A 19301-nucleotide genomic window follows, 5' to 3' on the forward strand; every position below is an offset into this window, starting at 1 on the left:
AGGAGGCAATTTGACCAAAACATCAACCTTCTGCTTGTTGTTTTATGCCTCTTCACCCCCCCCCCACCAAAATAAAGTTTGCACCTAAGGCAGTTAAGAAAATGGCTTTCTAATTGAAAAACCAAAGGAAATTAAATGGATATTTCGAAGTCCTTGTTTGTCAGAAACTTGCCTGCTTTGATGGAGTGCATCCATAATTACTAAAAAAATTAACTGTGCAGCTGCTAATCCAATGATTGCATGAAAGAGGGCACATGCTGTTCATTCTTTTGGCTACATATGTTTGTAAATACAGCACAAAACACATGGGCATTATGCTTTTGCTGGATTTTTAAACCCTATTAATAGACTTGTTAATCCTATGAAGTATTGTGTTTTTGCAGAATTAAAATGTATTAGTGTGGCAAGTACAAAAGGGGTGGTGAAGAGCATTTATTCATGGGATAAATCAAGGCCTGATCAGCTGATCATCAAAACATTATCTGATTTACATTTCTATAGGCTTATGACCATATGAACAGGAAATTAATTTTGGCAATAGGTTCAATGGGCCTTGAGTCCACCCTGCTAGAAACAATACAAAGCTGCTGTTCACATTATGAGACTAGCCATCCAGCACAAGACACAACCTGAATGATTCCTCGATGCATTTTTCCCTTTCTGGTGGGTGAAACATCCATCTTAAAAGCTTCCAAAGAGCAAGAACAACTTAGCATTGAAAAATCATTACTGCAGTTTGAAAACAGTTGATTTATACAGCTGCTGAGTTGTGTAATTAAAGCTCCATTATCTGTGGGAACTATAGTGCTGTTCAGAGTTGGTGTTATACTGAATCATGCATCCCAGGTACCAGTTTCTACTTAAGGTTCATTTTGTAAAATTGTTTATTTTTCTGTAAAATATTTCTGGTGTACTTGACCACACTACAATAGCCCAGACCTGGCCTTTTCATGCAACAGGCCACTTCCCACTTTTCTCCAGATATTTTGCCCACTACAAATAGCGAAGTGAGTCAAAACTAGAGACAGTGCCCTTTGACATAGGACTTTGTTATTCTGCCTAATGCTATTGAGGTGAAAATTCCTTCTCCCACCTAATGTCGCTTATTTATTTATTTATTTATTTATTTATTGGAGATGAATCCATGTTGCTTCAAGAGGCTTTTTTCTCAGAAATAATAGCAGCAGCTCTTCATAGATCCATTTGTTGCCGTGGTGATATGCCTACTCCTTTTGTTGGTCTGCGTCTACTTCAATAAACCCCCTTCCTGTTATCAGACTGGCAAAAATGTCTGCAAGTTCTTCAGAGCTAATAAACAGCGTACATCACTCCTTTCATCTGATGGCTGTAGTGTGGGGCCTTATGAGAGAGTGAGAATGGAGTATGAATTGTACAGCTGCACTAATGGAACTCTGAAGAATGAACCTACTGAGTTGACGGAGCGAGTGCACAACAGTGCAATAACCTTTCTCCCCCAAGCTGAAGGTGCTGGGACTCAAAAGCTGAACCTTGTTTTGAACACTAGTGAATTAATCTACCTCTTTCTGAAAGAGAGCATACATAATGTGTGTGACTTTATAAAGTTTGCTGGTTTTAAAAGTGAGCTTGAGCTTTGTTCAGTTTGACTCAGTTGAAAATGCTGAATCTTATCTTTTCTTTTTTTTTTTTTTCCGGTTTCTTCCTTCCTCATTAGGAATGAGATGGAAAGGCACTTCTTGGAGTTGTTGCAGTTTAATATCAATGTTCCTGCCAGTGTTTACGCCAAATACTACTTTGACCTTCGCTCCTTAGCAGATGACAACAACCTGAGCTTTCTGTTGGAGCCTCTTAGTAAAGAGCGAGCACAGAAACTGGAGGTAATGGTATGAGACTGTGAGCTGGGTGCCCCGTACCTGCATAGTAACTGCATCTGTTGCTAATCATATGAAATGGTCATTAGCAAAACTAAAAAGCATTTAGATTGGTGCATTAGAGCTTATTCCCTTAACAAGAGTGAGCATTTTTAAACCTTTGTTGCCTAAGCAGATACTCTGAGCAGGAGGAGGAAGAAGAGAAGCTACAGAAGTCTGGTAGAGTTCTTAGTTTAAAAACTGAGTATTAATTTATGGGAACTTAAGTAAGGTAGGCTGCTTAATACTTCAGGTTTGGCTGCTTTGGTACCAGATTCTTGGTCTCTTCCCCTTGTCACTTCTTTCCAAGATACCACAAACACTTACGATCAAACCATTCTCAATTAGATGAGCTGCAGGTTTCCACAGTGCCTCCTGCACAGCTCCTGCTGGCTTACAGGACTGGTTTTAATGCCCCTAATCAAGATATATTAAATGTAACATTTGGAGGTAGCAGATCACTTCACAAGTTTAAAAAATCACCTTTCTAAAGAAACATCAGCCCAAATTAAATAAAAGAGTACATTTTGGAAAAATCCCAAATAGCCAGAGGCACAAGAATGAATGTCATGTACTAGTACTAACATAGCAGAACTTTGCTAGTTAAAAAAATACACCCACCCGCATGTCCCAAGCTGACTGCACAGGGGCCCTGGTCCTGTTCTCTGGTATTTAAGTGCATTTAGTTAAAACAGGCCTTGCTTTTCACTGTATAGGTCTGTATGAGGAATGTTTTGAATCATCTTGCAGACCTGGAAACTCCAGGTGAAATTTCTGGTAGAGGCAACACCAGCCTTTCTGAGCTAACTTGAACACAGTCTGTTATATGAGTCTCTCTGTTCTGTTATATGAGTCTCTACTTGCGTCCTGTCCACCCTGTGTAGACTTTAACAAGTGCTGTAACCTCTTCCATCAAAAGAGGGGTTTGCTACATTATTTTTTCATTTACCCCAAGACCTGTAGAGCATGTTGGCTGCTTTTCTTCTTCCAGAAGCTTAGGGAGGCTTACTGAGGCTTTAAAATGATAGGCAATATGTGCCTAAACATTTCCTTACCTAAAGCTGTTGCTTTTCTGTTCTCTTTCCATCTCAGCTTTGACAAGTAAGTAGTATTAAGGCTAACGAGTGTCACTGATTTGTAATGTGGTTACAGTGTAGTTTATATTCCATAGGAAATTGTTTTTATTGAGTTGATCAGTATTGAAGTAAAAATGTGTGATGTGTAGAGATGTGAGCCTCAGTTCTGTATTTCTTTGCCATGAGCTGGTGGGTGTCTCGTATTAATATTATGTCATTGAATGGTTCTCAGTATGCTGTGGTTTGCCACAATGTTCACAATTGCGTGTGTGTATGTATGTATCTGTAAGTTTTGTTTTTTTTTTAAAATTGTGGCATGAAGCCATAAATATTGTTTGAAGCATTTGCAAAACTTCATGTTAACCTTCCCACCCCCCCTGCCTTTTGAGGCAGAAATACAGAAGTCAGTTTGGGAGCCCATATAAAGTGAATTAGTATCCTAGTGAACTGAAAAATGACGTATACCATATGGGGGACTGAGGCTTAATATGTCAACACAGGTTTCTTGATGATTGATGTGCTAGCATTTAAAACAGGCTGGCGGTTCTGGTTGGCCTTGTAGTGGGGGCTTATGCAGCCAGTGTCTCAAAGAATGCCACTCTCAAGCCAAATGAATGCCTCCAGAAGGTTGACAGAAATAAATGTAAATAATTATTTTAAAATACACTTAGCAGTTTGTTCATGCTGAGAAGTGCTTTTCACCTTTTGAACTCGCAGAATGCCGGGCTGTTCAGAATGGGTGCTGCCTTAAAGGGAAGGCACAAGTTTTTTCCTGAATGCAGGGCTCTGCAAGTTCATCTGGTGCTGGTGGTAATTATTAACGGAGTGCACAGAAGGAAAAATCTGCTTCAGCATACAAAATATAGTGACGTCCTTGTTCATTTGCATATGAGCGTCCCAAATGAGGGCCTGTCATGTCAACTGTTTTAGAAACATGGGGAGGCTGCCCCGTTATGAAGAGCCCATAGTTCCACCACAGATTTGGTGGCAGCTAACTACTGGAAAATTACGCCAATGCCTTAGTAGCTAAAGAAAGTTAACCAATTTTGCAGTTTGTTTCAAGCAGTTGGATTACTAAATTTTTGCTACCTGTGCAAATATTAAAAATTTGTATTGAAGTGGGGGGACATATCATGCCCTTGGGCTCTGGGCTGGCTCCGTCAGTTCATAACTTCAACCAAAAATTGACTGGCATCCTGGCAGCAAAAACAGAAATCCTATTAAAGTTCCAATTTCTGTTCTGTCTCTCCTGGTCCCAGGCAGTTGTGCCGGACTGAAAGAGCAATGACCTCTTAGCCTTTTTGTCCTGGGCCTTACGCACATGGTCTTGTAGTTTGCACTTTGGTATTAGAAACCTGTAGACCAGGCCCATCTGTTTAGATGCAATTGTGAATACACTTGAGTTGGATTCAAGGTTTCCATTAGATTGTGAAGAGGCAAGCATAAGATTGAAGTTGTTTAGAGGGTGCACAGTCTTTAAAAGTCTCGAACTCCTGCGACTAAAACTGATGCTTGTAAAAGGTGGGGAAGAGATCTAAGAGATGCTGTCTTGCTGTAGAAGGCCCTTAATTATTTTACCTCAATTTAAAGTTCCTGTTGGCATACCTGGGGCATAGCAACTGCTTAGTCAAGAGCTTTGTCACTGTATGAGCTTTCTAATACCCGAGCACTGCCAATTTTGAGAGGCAAGGATTTCTTAGGGTGATCTCTTTTATTGGACCAGCTATGTACATAGTTTTATGTACAATAAAAGAGATGACCCTAAGATATCCTTGCCTCTCTTGTAATTTCTGGACTGTCTCGGCTACAACATTACTCTTATGCTACCTGCTTCTTATTTGTGCATTTATTTGGTATTTGAATGTCTTCCAGGCTATCTCGAGACTGTGTGAGGACAAATACAAAGACTTGTCAAAAGCTGCTATGAGACGATCTTTCAGTGCTGATAATTTAGTTGGTATTCGCCGTTCTAATGCCATCCTCTCCTGAGGAGAGAGAGAAAAGAGTGCAGCACCGTGAAGCCAGCATCCACATTAAACGAGGAATACCACCACTCCATGCATACAAGCCAGCAGTGATGGTGTCTTCCAGCAATGGGAGGAGGGGTAAAACTAGCCAAGGGACTCCAGGGCTTGAAGAGTGTATTCCATGCAGCAGATGGGACCTGGTCATATCAATGCTCTCCTCCTTTTAATGTATCCAGAGGTGCAAAAACAAGCTTCCCTTCCCCCACAGATGTTTGCTTACTGTGTAGGCCTATAGCTGTGAACTATGAATTTTTAATAACGAGTAGTTTTAAATTTTAGAATTTAAACACTAACCACGTGACGATAGTTACAACGTTCTTCCCTTTTCTCCTGTTGTCCAGAACACCACTGCATTTGCCTTTCAAGGCTGATGTGGTGCTAACAAAGAAAAACAAATACATACCTGGGACTCTAATAAAGTATACAGCCACTCTGGAGCTGGAACTGCGGCGAAGATCAGTGTCCAAGGGTTTCCCCTGATTTTGCTACTAAAAAGCTGCTTCTGCTATTGGAGATCAGTTCTAAGCCAAGAAGCCACTGAGCAAGATGCAGGTCTAACTGCACCACTAGTATTGCTCCAGGAGAGATTGTCAAAGAATTGTGAATGTTTGGCTTGGGAGCAGAGAAATGTTTTTTACATATTGATTGTTTAAAATACATAGGGTCCATGCTGCATTTCTTGTGAACTATGGTGCTTCTCACTTTCTAATACTTTTGTTATTGCTCTGAAAGATACGCAGTTTGGTTAGGTTTTTTTGAAGATCTGAATGAGAGGGTTTTTTTGTTTTTGTTTTTTGTTTTAATTGGAAACTGTGGCATTGTCCCAAACAGTTTAGCAAGCCAGTAACGAATAGACGGTATACTGCATGCACCTCTGAATTTCACTACAGATTCTTACAAGGTTGACAAGTGAGACACATCGTGCATCTGCTTGTGCTCCCCTTGACTTCGGCTTCCAGGCAGGGGTTTGCATTCATGATGTGACGGTAGTGAGTTTTGAGGATCTTGAATTGACTGACAGGGGTAGACAGCTATTTTCAATTTAGTAATAAGATTTCTTTCACATTACTTACACAAAACCCAAATGCGTATCTTATCACATTTTTTTTGAGAAGTGAACTTTAGTTTGTGCAACTCTGCTGCTCTTCAGAATTGAGTTGACACTTTCACTGAGAATTTGGGGTGGAGTTTACTTTCAAGCTTTGAAATTCTGAACTCTAAACAGAATAAGTATTAATAAGCTCTTCCTGTTATAAATCCTAGTATACCTTCCCCTCCTGGATGTAAACTGATTCTAGGCATTTTGTCCTAGGAACAAATCTCACTCAGTATGGCACATTTGTGCCACCTCACTTCCAGCCAGGGTCGAGAAAGCTATGCTTAATACCAAGCCCATATGCCTTTGAGAGTAAGGGGCTCATGAGTGTAACAGTCAATTTGGCAGCACTCAAACTATTTAAATGTAACACATAGTATTCTGAAGTTTGCAAATCTACCAGTCCCTGGCCCCCGATCGATGGAACTTGGAGCTTCAGGTATTGATCATAATTCAATTTTGAAAATAATGCTACATCTTCAGGTGGTTTTTCTTTCTCATGTTTGTATTAAAAGAAAAGCTAATAAACTCTATTTTAATTAAAGTTAAAGGGAGTTAGTGTGTTCTGTACTGTTTTACATGATTTCTCAAAATGCTTTCTAAGCAAGTTTGAGAACAGGAATGGGGTACTTTGGAATCTTACTACATCTTAGTGGTTTGTTCTAATCCATCCCCAGTCGCAGCTGATTAGCATTGTCATTTTTACCAGGTTTATCTTCAAATATGTCTTAGTAGCCAATAAAGAGTATTATTTGGAGACCTTGAACAGCTTTGTGTACTGGGCGGGGGGGCGTGTGAGCTGAAGGAAGAGTATTACTTTAAATGGACACTTCTGTGATTCCAGCTTTTATTTCGATCTAAAATCTGAACAAAACTGTTCAAACAACTGATCAGGACTGGTAATGTTCCCTTGCACTTAAATTTACTCATTCTTTTTAGAGGCGATTTCAATGCACGGTGTTGTGCTAGTTCCCTTTATGAATCTACTTTGGAACAAAGTTAGTTTCTGTATCTTTAAATCCCTGACTGAGTGAACTGTAACCCATTTCTTACAAGTCTCTGGCTGTTGGCTAATACCCTGCAGCCTGGTTTTGAACTTTCTGGTTTATGTGAGGTGACTATCAATGTTCTTTTCCTGGGCTGCTTATTTTGCTGATTGATATATAGCTTTCATGAAGCTTCTGGTGTTTTATAAGAAAAGGACCACCTGTGGCAGTCATTCACCTCTTTGCCGGATAAAATAATGGAAACCGGAATAGTCATGTTAAGTATTTCATAATTCTGCTTGTAGGTACATGACTTTTTGACAGCCTGGACTGTGCTTCTACTTGTAAAATCACAAGAGAACCTGATCTGAAGTGATCTGAACCTGCTTTCATAGAGGATGTGCTACCAACTGTTGCCGGTGTTCAGCTAGTGTAGTTGCCTATAAGAAGCTTAGGAATGTATCAGACTTACCAAAGCTGATTAACATCAGCAAGTACTGTGATCTAGGGCATCTGAGGTACCAAGAATTGCTGCTTAAAGCAATGCAGTATGCAGTGCTGCAACATTGTATCACGTCTGAGACCCATTTTGTGACAAAACAGACAAAAGATTAAAATGCTAAGAGTTTGTTACCTTCATAATGAAATGGTTTATCAGTGCATTACTATCTTTAGCCAACTTGAAAGCATTGCTCAGGTTGGCTAACGGTATTTGCCGTATTGTAGACATCCCTGTCTGCTCCCCCACCCAAAATTCTGCCATGTTTCCTTTGGGCCTTAGTAACCAAGCACTGCAGGTGCAATTTGGTTCTGTAAAAATTATCTTGTGTGTGAATTCAGTGTCTTAAGAGAGATGGTACAAGCTTATACAACTTTTTTCTTTCAGCAGTTTCTCTGCATCCGTTTCAACTGAGCATTCCAGTCTCTTTCATTTAACCAGAGAGACAACCGTATTTCAGATGATGGGATCTCCTGACCCATTGCTGGATATTTTGGTATTTTAAAGGTTACCAAGAACAGTTGAAATGGAAATAAGGTGTGATCTTTATGTTGCTTCCCGATGTATAATGGCCTGGGATAGATTTCCCAGCCTACTTTTTATAAGAATATTCTGTGGTTAATGGGAGAAGTAGGATGATGCTGTAACAAGGCTGCAGCCAGAGCATCTTAAGGCATTTTGATCAATTCAACAGTTAAATAATAGGAAGAAACTAAAGACACTGATGCACCTTAAGTAGGAATTTGGTTCCTGTTCAGTGGTGCCTCCTTCCACCCAGAAACAAGAAAGGCAAAACTAGAAATCTGCTCTTGAGAACCGGTTTATTTATTTTTTTGTATCTTTAATGTAAAATAACAAAAAGGTAAAAATGATGTTGCATCCATTGAAAGGGTACAAGAGCCCTGCTTGGTATGTACTTCAGGAGAATGTCTTCCATGTGCTTCCTCTAGGTGTGCCCAAAAATGGGTCCTTTCTCATCATTCATTACTCCTTAGATGGTGAATAGCAACTACTTTTGTTTCCAAACAGGAGACTTGAAAGGAAATTTTATTCAAAGCCATGGTTTGGAAATACCCTCTGTTTCTAAATGTTACTGTTCCTGAAAAGACAAGTTTATCTTTCCTTACCTCTTTTGCAGGCTGTAACGTGCACTGGGTAAAGTTTAACTAAATGCTGAAATCAACAGTTGTATACTTTGATTTGTAACAAGATGCGCTATGAGTCAACTTCCTAGCTATGGCAGCACTCTTTAGCGGGCAGCAAGCTGCCCAGGTATGTGCTTGCCTCATTGCAGGCTATCTAGAGTAAACACAACACCTGTCCACAAGTAGGTGGTGTGGGGTGGAGATCAGTACCATGCCAACCATTCATTGATATGATGCTAGTTGAATCCAGAGGGCACAAACTTGCTACAAGTACAGTTTTTTCCTGTGTATACAAAGAACTGTTTAGTTTCTAAGGCCATTCCGTATGAGAACTACTTTAAAAGTGGCTTTTGCAGGTAAAGGGACATGATCTTGACATTTACTCCATTCTTAAAGTGCATCTTTTCTGGGTGAGAATAGGAATGTTAAGAACCAAGTAGGCATTTCTGGACAGAAATGCAACTGAGGGGGGAGCTCAAGTGCAATATGTTTACTCTTTAGAAAATGGGGACACAACCAACCCATGCCAAGCAGGGCTGTCTAAAGCAGCTGCTATTATATACAGCATGGGTCATGACAGTTCTCAAGTCCTGTCTGTGACTGGTGCAATGCAAGAGAAGGGAAGAAAGCAATTTGCTGAAACGAGCCTGAATAAATACGGTGATGGGTGGGATACACAGTGGCAAACAGGGATCACTTAATCGTGGCACAGAACTTTCCAATACAGTACAGTGGGGTGGGACTGTCTACCCCATATGATCAGCACCTTACTACTTACAAGAAGCAGTTTCCATGCTGGTGACTAACTCTGGGTCCAGCTCTTGGCACCTGGAGACTTTTCAGTCTTAATACAGGCTCTAATGCTGTGTGAACAGCTTGAGACCTCCAAGGCCTGAGCAGGGGAACTGTTCTAATCCTCACCTTTCATGCAGAAAGCTAGCATTTAAAAGGAACCAAGGGCACACTGTCACTTCCTATATTATAAAAGACCCTGTCCTGAGAGGCACTGCTTGCCCTCTATCCCCAGTGGGAGTTGTGGCTCTTGGCACATGATAGGATTGACTCCTTGCCAGTGAGCCATAGGAGGATGGGTAACTGTGGGCTGGGGCCCCAGAACCATATTGGGTCAGTGTGTCTGTTCTGTTGGTTCTACTTTTTGTCCTAGATAAATCTTGCCAACTTGTTAAACGTGTAGGCACCTGCTCGATGGATCTAGATAATCACAAGTGAGTAAGTTTTAATGCCTTGCCTCCCTATTTAAAGTGTTTCCCACATGCTGGGGTAGTTTCATACTTCGAATCTTTTGGAATATTTGAAGCTCCCTTCAAGGTTTGGAAAATGTTCAGGCTTTGTATCTGTAAGCTGCCAAGAGGCCATACAGCAAATCAGGAATGGGCCTGAGACCACAGAGTACCCTAACCCAGTTGCCTGAGAGATGTCAGGCTGGTAAGTATCAGAGGACTGTTCTGCAGCTCTTTGCCCAGTGATAAGGCGAGCCTGCTCCAAATTGTTTTAGGGCCCATGTACTAACAGTGGACTGTGATTTTTGCACATCAGCCTCCTTCATTCTATAGGTGCAGTTACAGATGCAAGCCCAGGGCCATGGATTTGCTTCACAGTAGCTTCTGTTCTACTTACTATTACTTAAAAATGGTTTTTGTTTTTTTTTAATCAGACCAGCCCTGAGTTTCCCCATGGCCTGTTTCTATTATACTTTTCCTGCAAGGATCTGTACCACTTCTTGTTTCCTTCTGGGGAATATGCAGTGCCTTGAGCTTGGAAACAGGGACCCACTCAACTAAGCAATGCGCCCATATTCTACATGGAGGGTGCATCTACAAGCTGAGTAGACTAATTCAACTATGTATTAGCACAGTAGGCAAACCCTGTGCTAATGCACAGTAGAATAATAGTCAACTGCACATTAGCATCACCAAAAAAAGTGCTCTGGCACTAATGCACAGTAGCACCAATTATGGCGCATTATGGTAGTACCTGTAATTACAGGTACTACCTTATGTGCTGTAATTACAGTGCATGAATGAACATGTAGATGCAGCTAACCGGCCCTTTCTAATAGACTTACAGCTACTCCCGGCAGTGTAGGGAAAGCAGTAGGAAAGAGAAAACACACATTCAGCCAGATTGGTCTCATTTCCTCCCTTATTTTTATTTTGCTCTACCAGGATTAGGAACAAAGAGACAAACAAAAATAGACATTTCTTTGTTTTCTCATAAATAACTAATCTTCATACTTTTTCTTTGAATAAAATTTCATTTTCTTCAACTGTTCACAAAATATAATACATAGTTATTTGTTTTTTTTTTAAAAAGTTGAGCAGTGTCAGCACTAGAAGTAGCTGAGGACTCAACACCTTGCCTATGCTATTATACAGGGCACAAAAATAGCTGCACTTTTCCACTTCCTTTTCTGTTGTGGTGGTTTGTGGTGTGACAGGCTCCAATTCTGAGGAACCTAGAATCCAGCCCCAAATGCAGTGTTTGGGCTTTTTTGACTGCCTGCACTACCAACCTGTCATTGGACCACAGCTGAAATCATACTTGTTTCCCTCCACAGCCCCCCAGTAGAGTTGGCAGTTTGTAGCTGATGATGGGTTTTTAAAGGTTAGACAGGGTCAATTATATACACACATGGAAAGAGTGGGAGAAAGAGAGAACTTTTGACATGGTTTTGTTCATTTATTGCATGAGGTGTGCTGAACTGTATCTACAAAAGGCACTAAAGAGAGATGAGTATTCCTGGAGGGGGATGCAGTCAGTATAACGTTATTTAACGCCCTGGACTACACGACTCTACTGCTTAGTGGATCTGTGCCAAAGCTGCCTCATTGACTACACCAGTACCAAACCCGTATCAAAGTTCACAAAATCTGTCCTATTTACAAAATGGATCCAATACTACAACTATATACAGTTTGTAACAGAGCCTGGTGAAGTTCATCCAGGGAGAAATACTATATAGCATGCTGGACTAAATGAAGTCTGTCACAAAGCTACTAGGAGCCTGTTATTGAAGAGCAGATGACAAGGGCGGTGAGCTAAGTTGCCTGCCTGCCTGTTCCTACTTTCTCATTTGTGTGCATGCACACACCCACAAACAAGGCCTGGAGCTCTTTTGGGTACTGCTGCCATGGTTCACCTCCCCTGCTTTTTTCCTCAAAGTGAGGGGGCAGCTTTTAAGTTCTGCAGTCCCTTTGGGAGGGGTTGCCCAAGCAGTGGCTCTCTGTCCCGTGTTGGGGTGATCACCTGAGGTAGTGTAGACAGACCTAAACTGAGTTCTGAGGGGATATGCACAGGTTGAGGATGGAGAGAGACCCTAGCTTTTTATGAGCTTTTGCCCCCTTGCCACAGCTCCTTTTGTTGGGCACAAAAGTGAAAAGGCCTCTACGCAGAGTTGTAGTTTAAGAAAGGACACTACTTTGACAGGTCCCCACATGCAGAGCTTGCCTGCGTGCAGTGCGGCCAGTATTGCATGCATCTCTCTGGCAAGTGACCCACCCACAAACTGCTTGCTGTATTTGCTTGGTTATTACTGTAGCACTTGATGCTGTGCCATGTAGGTAAGTGATATACCCCCTCTTATGCAAGGCGCGCATATAACCTGCAGCCTCATAACTTGTAAACAGCCTCTGGCTGCCAACACTGGCCACCAGGGACTGAGTGCTCCCAGCTAGGTAGCAGCCTCAGCTAAGTCTCTTCAGCATTTACCCTGGGTAGTGAGAGATGCTGGCCACTGCAAAACAAGGAGGTTTAAGAGGGGGAGAAATAGTGCTGTCCTGGGATGCTGGAGGGGGAGTGCTGCAGCAGCCCACAGCACAGACTTCGCAGGTGCAGGAAAGCAGCCACGGCCAGGCCCAGGAAAGCGGTCCCATGCATTTATGTCCTGCTGCTTTGCCTTGGGCTTTACAGATCCCCTCCGCTCCTTTCCTCTTGAGTCACCCTGTGCGTTCCCTGCGGACCTGTCTTCTACAGCAAAGAGGGCGTGTAACCTCTGCACTCCCACCCTGCTCTGCCCTCCCTTCCCCTCCTGTTCAGACTTTTCCTCCCTTCCCCAGACTGGAGAGAAAATGACAAATCCCATTCATCTCCCCAGCCGCCTTCCCACTTCCAGGGAGTGCAGGATGGAGCTGCCAGACTGCCCCTTCCTGGGTGGGTCCCCGCTAGCACAACCAGCCCTTTGGGAAGCTGTGAGATCCCAGATGAGCCCGAAGGAGAGAGCTGGGAGCAGGGGCAAAAAACCCAACAATGATGTGGGCAGCAGGAGCACAGCTCTGATGGGGGCCAGGGCTGAGAGAGGTAGTTAGCTGCGTCAGTCCAAAGGCAGGGCAGTGGCGGCTACAGACCAAGAGCGTCTGCGAGCACAGCTAATGTCTCTCAGGGAGGGGAAGTGCCTGCAGGGGGGAAGAGTGGTGCTACCACCCCTGGGACAGCAGCGTGGCTGGGGGAGGTGCAAAACAAGAACCAACCCGGCTAAAGTAAAAGCCTACCAGCCCTGCTCCCCCTCAGGCTAGTGCCCGCACAGAAAGAGCCTTGCAGGCCTCCTGTCCCTCAGCCACATGCACAGGCCAGGCTCCCCCGGCTGCCTCTGGGACACCCCAGCATGGCCTGTGGGGCGGTCAAGGTGGGTGCTCAGGAGTGAGGTGCTCCCACTGTGGGGAGGGGAGCGAGCGGCCCAGAGGGATTGCCACTGGCAGGAGGCAGCCAGGGCTGGGGAGATAGGCAACCCCGAGGAGAAAGGAGCGTGCAGCCCTGGGCAGACCCCGCCGCGCTGCCTGCCCCGCTCCTGCCCTCCTGGCCTTGCTGAGCAGCGGGTGCCCCAATGCCAGCGGCTCACACGTGCGACAAGGGCACCTGCTTGTGGTAGGCAGCAGCAGCGCCCGCCCTGGCTGCCAGCACCGTGCTGTCCAGGGCCGCCCCACCGGGCTTGGTGCTGCGGCAACACTGGCCCGAGAAGCGACGCCAGGACTCCAGAGTCTTCCCCGACCAGATCCAGACACCGGACGTGATGCCCACAGCCAGGCCCATGAAGTACTTGAGCATGAAGACAGCATAGTCAGGCTTGGCGGGAGGCGGCTCGCCGGGGCAGGCGCAGGCATGGGCACGCTCCCAGCGCTCCCGCGAGTGCTGCTCGTAGACGTGGCAGGCCACGACGGCAGCGGCGGGCACAGTGTAGAGCAGGCTGAAGACACCAATGCGGATCATGAGCTTCTCCAGCTTGTCTGTCTTGGTGCCGCCCTGCTTGATCACGCTGCGGATGCGGAAGAGCGACACGAAGCCGGCCAGCAGGAAGAGGCTGCCGGTGAGCAGGTAAAGCACGAGGGGCGCCAGCACGAAGCCGCGCAGGTTGTCCACGCTCTGGTTGCCCACGTAGCAGATGCCGGCCACCGGGTCGCCGTCCACTGAGCCCAGCGCCAGCACGGCGATGGCCTTGGCGCTGGGCAGCAGCCAGGCGGCCAGGTGGAAGTAGGGCGAGTAGCTGGCGATGGCCTCGTTGCCCCACTTCATGCCGGCCGCCAGGAACCAGGTGAGCGAGAGGATGACCCACCAGATGGAGCTGGCCATGCCGAAGAAGTAGACGAGCAGGAAGACCAGCGTGCAGAGCGCGGGGCCCGTGGTCTCGTACTGCACGTGGCGCGAGTCGGCGCTGCAGGCCACGCGGGCGTGCCCGGCCACCAGGCGCACCAGGTAGCCGGCCGACACCAGCAGGTAGCAGGCGGACAGGAAGATGATGGGGCGCTCGGGGTACTGGAAGCGCTCCATGTCGATGAGGAAGGTGGCCACGGTGGCGGCGGTGGAGAGGAAGCAGAGGATGGCCCAGAGCCCGATCCAGAAGGCGGCGAAGGTGCGCTCGTCGGCGCTGAAGTAGGGCTGGAAGCAGGGCACGGCGCAGTTGGGCACCTGCCCGGCGCGGGCGCGGTTGTAGAGCGGGTGCGACTCGGGCGCGATGGGCACGAAGGGCTCCCGGCAGCGGCAGGCGCGGGCGCAGGGCGCGGGCAGCGCCGGCTCGGGCGGCGTGGGCTGCGCGAAGAAGGGCGGCAGCGTGGTGGCCTCGCTGCGGTTGTAGCCCATGCACAGCGCCTCCGAGTCGCCCAGCACGGGCAGGCGCTCGCAGCTCATGCGCTCGGGCCAGGCGAAGCCGTACTGCCGCATGAGCGGCGAGCAGCCCGCCTTGGCGCGCTCGCACACGGAGCGGCAGGGCGGCAGCGGCTTGCTGTAGTCCGGCAGGCAGATGGGCGTGTAGACGCTGCACAGGAAGAAGCGCAGGTCCGGCGAGCACTGGATCTCCACCAGCGGCCAGAACTGGTGCACCTCCAGCCCCGCCTCGTCCTGCGTGTCGTGGTTGAACTGGTTGGGCATGTAGGTCAGGTTGTAGCCGATGCCCTTGCACATGGGCACCGTGATCTCCTGGCACACCGGCGCCTTGGACGCGCCCGCCGCCCGCCCGGCCAGCGCCGCCAGCAGCGCCAGCACCAGGCTCCGCGCCCCGCCGCCCATGCCCCCGGGCCGGCTCCGGCTCCTCATGGCAGCCCGCCGCCCCGCGCCCGCCGCATGGCCCCGCGGGGCGCCCACAGCCGGCCCCGAGCCGCCCGCCGGGGCCGCTGCTGCAGCGGGCAGAGTGCGGGCAGCGCCGCCACCTGCGCTCTAATGCCCGGCCCCCCGCCCCGCCCCCGGGCCCGCCCCCGGCCCCGCCCCGCCCCGCCTCAGGGAGGCGCTGGGGCCGCGGCCCGGGCGGGGACGCGCGTCCCGCGGAGCCGGGGGAGCGGGGGCGGCGGCCCGGCGTCGCGCCCCTTCCTCGCGGCTTTTCCTCTGGTTGTTTTTTCCCTCCGGGGTGTTTGTAGCCGCCTGCGGGCGCGCTCTGCTGTCCCGGCAGCGGCAGAGGGGCAAATACCGCAGCCCGGCGGAGCAGAAGGGCAGGCGTCCGCTCCGCGCCGCCCAGCCCGGTGGAGCGGGCTGGTTTCTTAGCCATTGCCTTGAAATACCTGCTCGGGAACAGCATGGCCGGCTGCCTTTGCCATCTACCTCTGCTGTGAAACACCGTGGGATGGAGGGACGCTTTTGAAAACCCTTTTCTTCAGCTCTCGCTCTTCCCCCCACATTTTATCACTGCCCCGCCACTCGCCGGGACCTCTGCCTGCCTCTGGCTCAGCGGCCGTCTGTGGCCCGACGGACACCTTCACCTCACCTTTTTTCATAAAACGTATTGAACAGCTCTCGGTTTAGCTTATGCATCAGAGGGGAGTTATCAGTGCCTGACAGGGCCATGGATTACGGCTGAAAGGGCAGCTGGCCCTCCCAGGAAGGGGAAAGACTTGCCTTTTCTCCTTTATCCACTCCCTGCTCTCTCCACATCCTATCCCCAGAGCCGCGATGCTTTTGTTCTGCTCTTGCTGTTAACTTTGCCCCTTTACCCACTGAACATCGTGGTAATTTGGGGGGGGGGGTGTTATGACATCCACTAATGGGAATCAAGAGTTGGCCTTTCTTGGGGGTGAGCTGATCTTAAGGATAATAAGCAAGGAGCAAGTCCCAGTGTTTTGCAGGGTGGAGGAAAAGTCTTTTCTTCGTGAAAATGAATGGGGAGTGTAGAAGCAAATCTGTCTGAATACCTGAACCCTTCTCCTAGGAAGGAAACTGGAGCAATCCAGCTGCCATTCAATGTCCAGGCTACTAGTTCAACAGCAGAGTGATTTGGGGGTCTGGGTTTAAGCAAGGAAAATGGGGTGTACAGCTGCAATATCATCAAAGAAGTCCCAACTAGGTCAGTCTTTGGACCCCTTCTGGGGTCTAATAACTACACAGAGCAGGCTACAAACTGTCAGGATTTGTATCCATCCCCTCGATTAATTATTTCACAGCAGTGGTAAGCACCTATTTCCTCTCACATTCTGCTAACCCCTCTGCAATAAACCAGAAGGAACTAGGGAGGAAGGAAGCCTGTAGCAACAGCAATATAACCCCTCTCCAGCATCTTGGTTACAAAGTGTTCTGTGCAATTGCAGCCACAGGGAATCCTTACGGCCCATGTCCATGCAAGCAGACCCTCTTTATTCAAGGTGTTGTTCATGCTGCATTTCCCATTTCAGCGGGGTGCTATACCACTGCAGGCAGAGATGTCTTAGGAGTGAGTCTGCTGTTGACCTAGTAGCCTAGACAACTTGGGGAGGCTAAAAGTGTTCGGGGAACTTGTCTTCTTGTCACTGGCACATCGTCCTATCCTGAATCTGTCCCACTGGAGCTAATGGCAAAACTTCCACTGACTTGAATAGTAACTGGATGGTTCCACAGTGGGCACAACTACATGTCAATTAACAGGCCTGAATTTTCTGTGCAGAAAATTCAGGTTAATTAAAGCGCCCTTGGACATGCATCTGAACATGTGTCGGCTGGGAACAAATTTGCTCCCAACAGGAGCAGTTCAGTCCAGGGTTGCTTCTGCCCTGCTCTGCCCCCTTGCAGCATCCAGGGGGAGCTCCCCCGGGGTGCTAGCCCCAGGCTGGCAGGAGGAGTGGGGGCTGGTCCTGATCTCTGTGGGGGGAGGAGGGCTGTTCCAGCTGTGGGGGCAGCTGCCTCCTAGCCTCCTAGACCTGTCCTGATCTCCATGTGGCTGGGAGGCAGCTGCCCTGCAGCTGGGACAACACCCCCCCCACCCTGAGGAGAGGATATTGGGGCTTACCCGGGCACCAGTGGCCTCCTGCTGCCTGAGCTCACTGGGAGCAAGCACTCTTTTTTCTAGTACCTGTATATATTGGTACTAGCAAATAAAGCATTAGACTAATTTAATGCACAGCTATTGATACACACATGTAGATGGTGATGCTTTACTGCACATCAGAGTAGTCTAATGCACAGTAATGTGTCTTGTGGAGACACACTCAGTGTTTCCTTCATAGGAGAGGAGTTAGGGTATTAGGGCAGATTTGCTTCTACAATCACCATTCATTTTCCCAAAGAAAAGACGACTTTTCCTGCACACTGCAAAACACTGGGACTCGCTGCTTATTATCCTTGAGACCAGCTCACCCCAAAAAAAGGCCAAATCCTGACTCCCATTACTGGCTGTCACAACACCCTCCCATTGTTACAGCCTTCCAGGCGTGGGCCTCTGAATGTTTTGCTTTTGTCTGACTAGTAACAGAGAAAAACTCCTATTCCCACCAGGTGACGTGCAACAGTTTCTTCACAGTCTCAGTACAATGATGGCAGGAGCCTGTCCTTGGTGGGGTTGCCACAGAAAAATACCATAGCCAATACAAAGCAGGCTGAGCAGCCCCTGAGTGATGACCTTCATTTGAATCACCCAGCTCACAGAATGGCATGAAGAAACAAGGAAGTCATTGAAGTTTATCAAACAATAGCCAGCTCCTGGTTCATCCCATCTCCTCTAGTCTACAGCATCCTACACAGAGTAAACACAGTCATGGCATTTATGAGTGGCCTATCACCTCGGAAGCTCAGGCTCTGAATCTGCAAACACTTGTCTACACAACAGCTCTCACCCCAGCTTTGCTAAAATGGGATTTTAAACTGATTGCTCAGAAGCAGTGCAAGACTCCAGTGGAGACTTCTAAATTGATTTAACCCTGGTTTCTGTTTACTAGATTAAACTGAAGCAAAAGAAGCCAGATTAAAATGAATTTAAGACTGTTTACATGGTGGTTTGCATTAATTAAATCAATTAAAACTCCACACCTTTGGTTAAACCCTGGAAATGTGAATGTCAACAAGGGCATAAAGCAGAGCTTAACTTTATACAGCTGTAGTTGTCCCATTAACTTCCAAAGAAGGCTCCTGAAAATCAACTTCAGTGCATACAAAACTATTTACTGGGCCAGGTCCTGAACACCCAGGAGATGACATAACAATGGGATTTGTTTGTTGCTTTGCTCTTTCTTGCATAGATACAAAATTACTGTTTTAAAAATCTGCTCACCGTTATTTCAGCTCTTAATGTCCAGGAAGTAGACTAGACAACCTACTGGGTATCCTTATTGTGTTCAATCTCTTTCAAACTCTCTGATGCTTATGGAAATGTTGTATAATATTTAATGTGAATGAGACCAATCTGGTTCCACAGATATTTGAAAAAAAATAGCTTATCCTTTCTGGAGAGTTTTTAAACCCACTGACAGAGATTAGAGAGAATTAGGGATTTATTAATTCTGTAGAGTTAATCTTTATGTAGAGGGACATTCTCTGTTTAGTTCTATAACAGGATACTATGGTTACTTCCTGTTTTAGCTACTCGAAACTGCCAAAAATGAATGCATTTCTTTTTCATCAGTATGGTTAAGCTGATATGGTACCTGTGGTGTAAATGCCAAGTTGCTGACAGTAGATCAGATTATGAAAAAAAAAAAAAAGCAATATTATTTTCAAAAAGTATTTGTCCCTTTTTTGGTTGAATAATGTCTACTCCTCTACGAGGAATTCAAAGCAGTGTTGTCACATGTCCATGCATTTGTCCCTCTGTATCCGCTGGTTGTCTCTCTTCATGTGGATATTCATTTTGCAGTCAGGGAAGAGTCTTTGTTTTATGTTTGTTCAGTACCTGGCACAAAAGA

General features: G+C 46.7%; 2 protein-coding genes across 2 annotated transcripts in view; one reads left to right on the forward strand and one right to left on the reverse strand.

Annotated features, from left to right (window-relative positions):
• The window catches only part of CCNYL1 (cyclin Y like 1), a 54816-nt gene extending 48178 nt beyond the window's left edge, over positions 1 to 6638 (forward strand). The window contains exons 9-10 of the mRNA XM_090044850.1: positions 1694 to 1856; positions 4838 to 6638. Of these exons, the coding sequence (XP_089900976.1) occupies positions 1694 to 1856; positions 4838 to 4954 (280 nt within the window). The 3' untranslated portion in view covers positions 4955 to 6638. The remainder of the gene's footprint in view (positions 1 to 1693; positions 1857 to 4837) is intronic.
• A 4229-nt stretch (positions 6639 to 10867) lies between these two features.
• FZD5 (frizzled class receptor 5) lies at positions 10868 to 15344 on the reverse strand. The gene has a single exon (XM_090044851.1). The coding sequence runs from the start codon at positions 15259 to 15261 to the stop codon at positions 13570 to 13572; it is 1692 nt and encodes a 563-aa protein (XP_089900977.1). The 5' UTR covers positions 15262 to 15344; the 3' UTR covers positions 10868 to 13569.
• Between the last annotated feature and the right edge of the window lie 3957 nt (positions 15345 to 19301).

Source organism: Crocodylus siamensis, chromosome 4, assembly GCF_052110815.1.
Source record: "Crocodylus siamensis isolate JL-2025a chromosome 4, ASM5211081v1, whole genome shotgun sequence".
NCBI classification, from domain to species: domain Eukaryota; kingdom Metazoa; phylum Chordata; order Crocodylia; family Crocodylidae; genus Crocodylus; species Crocodylus siamensis.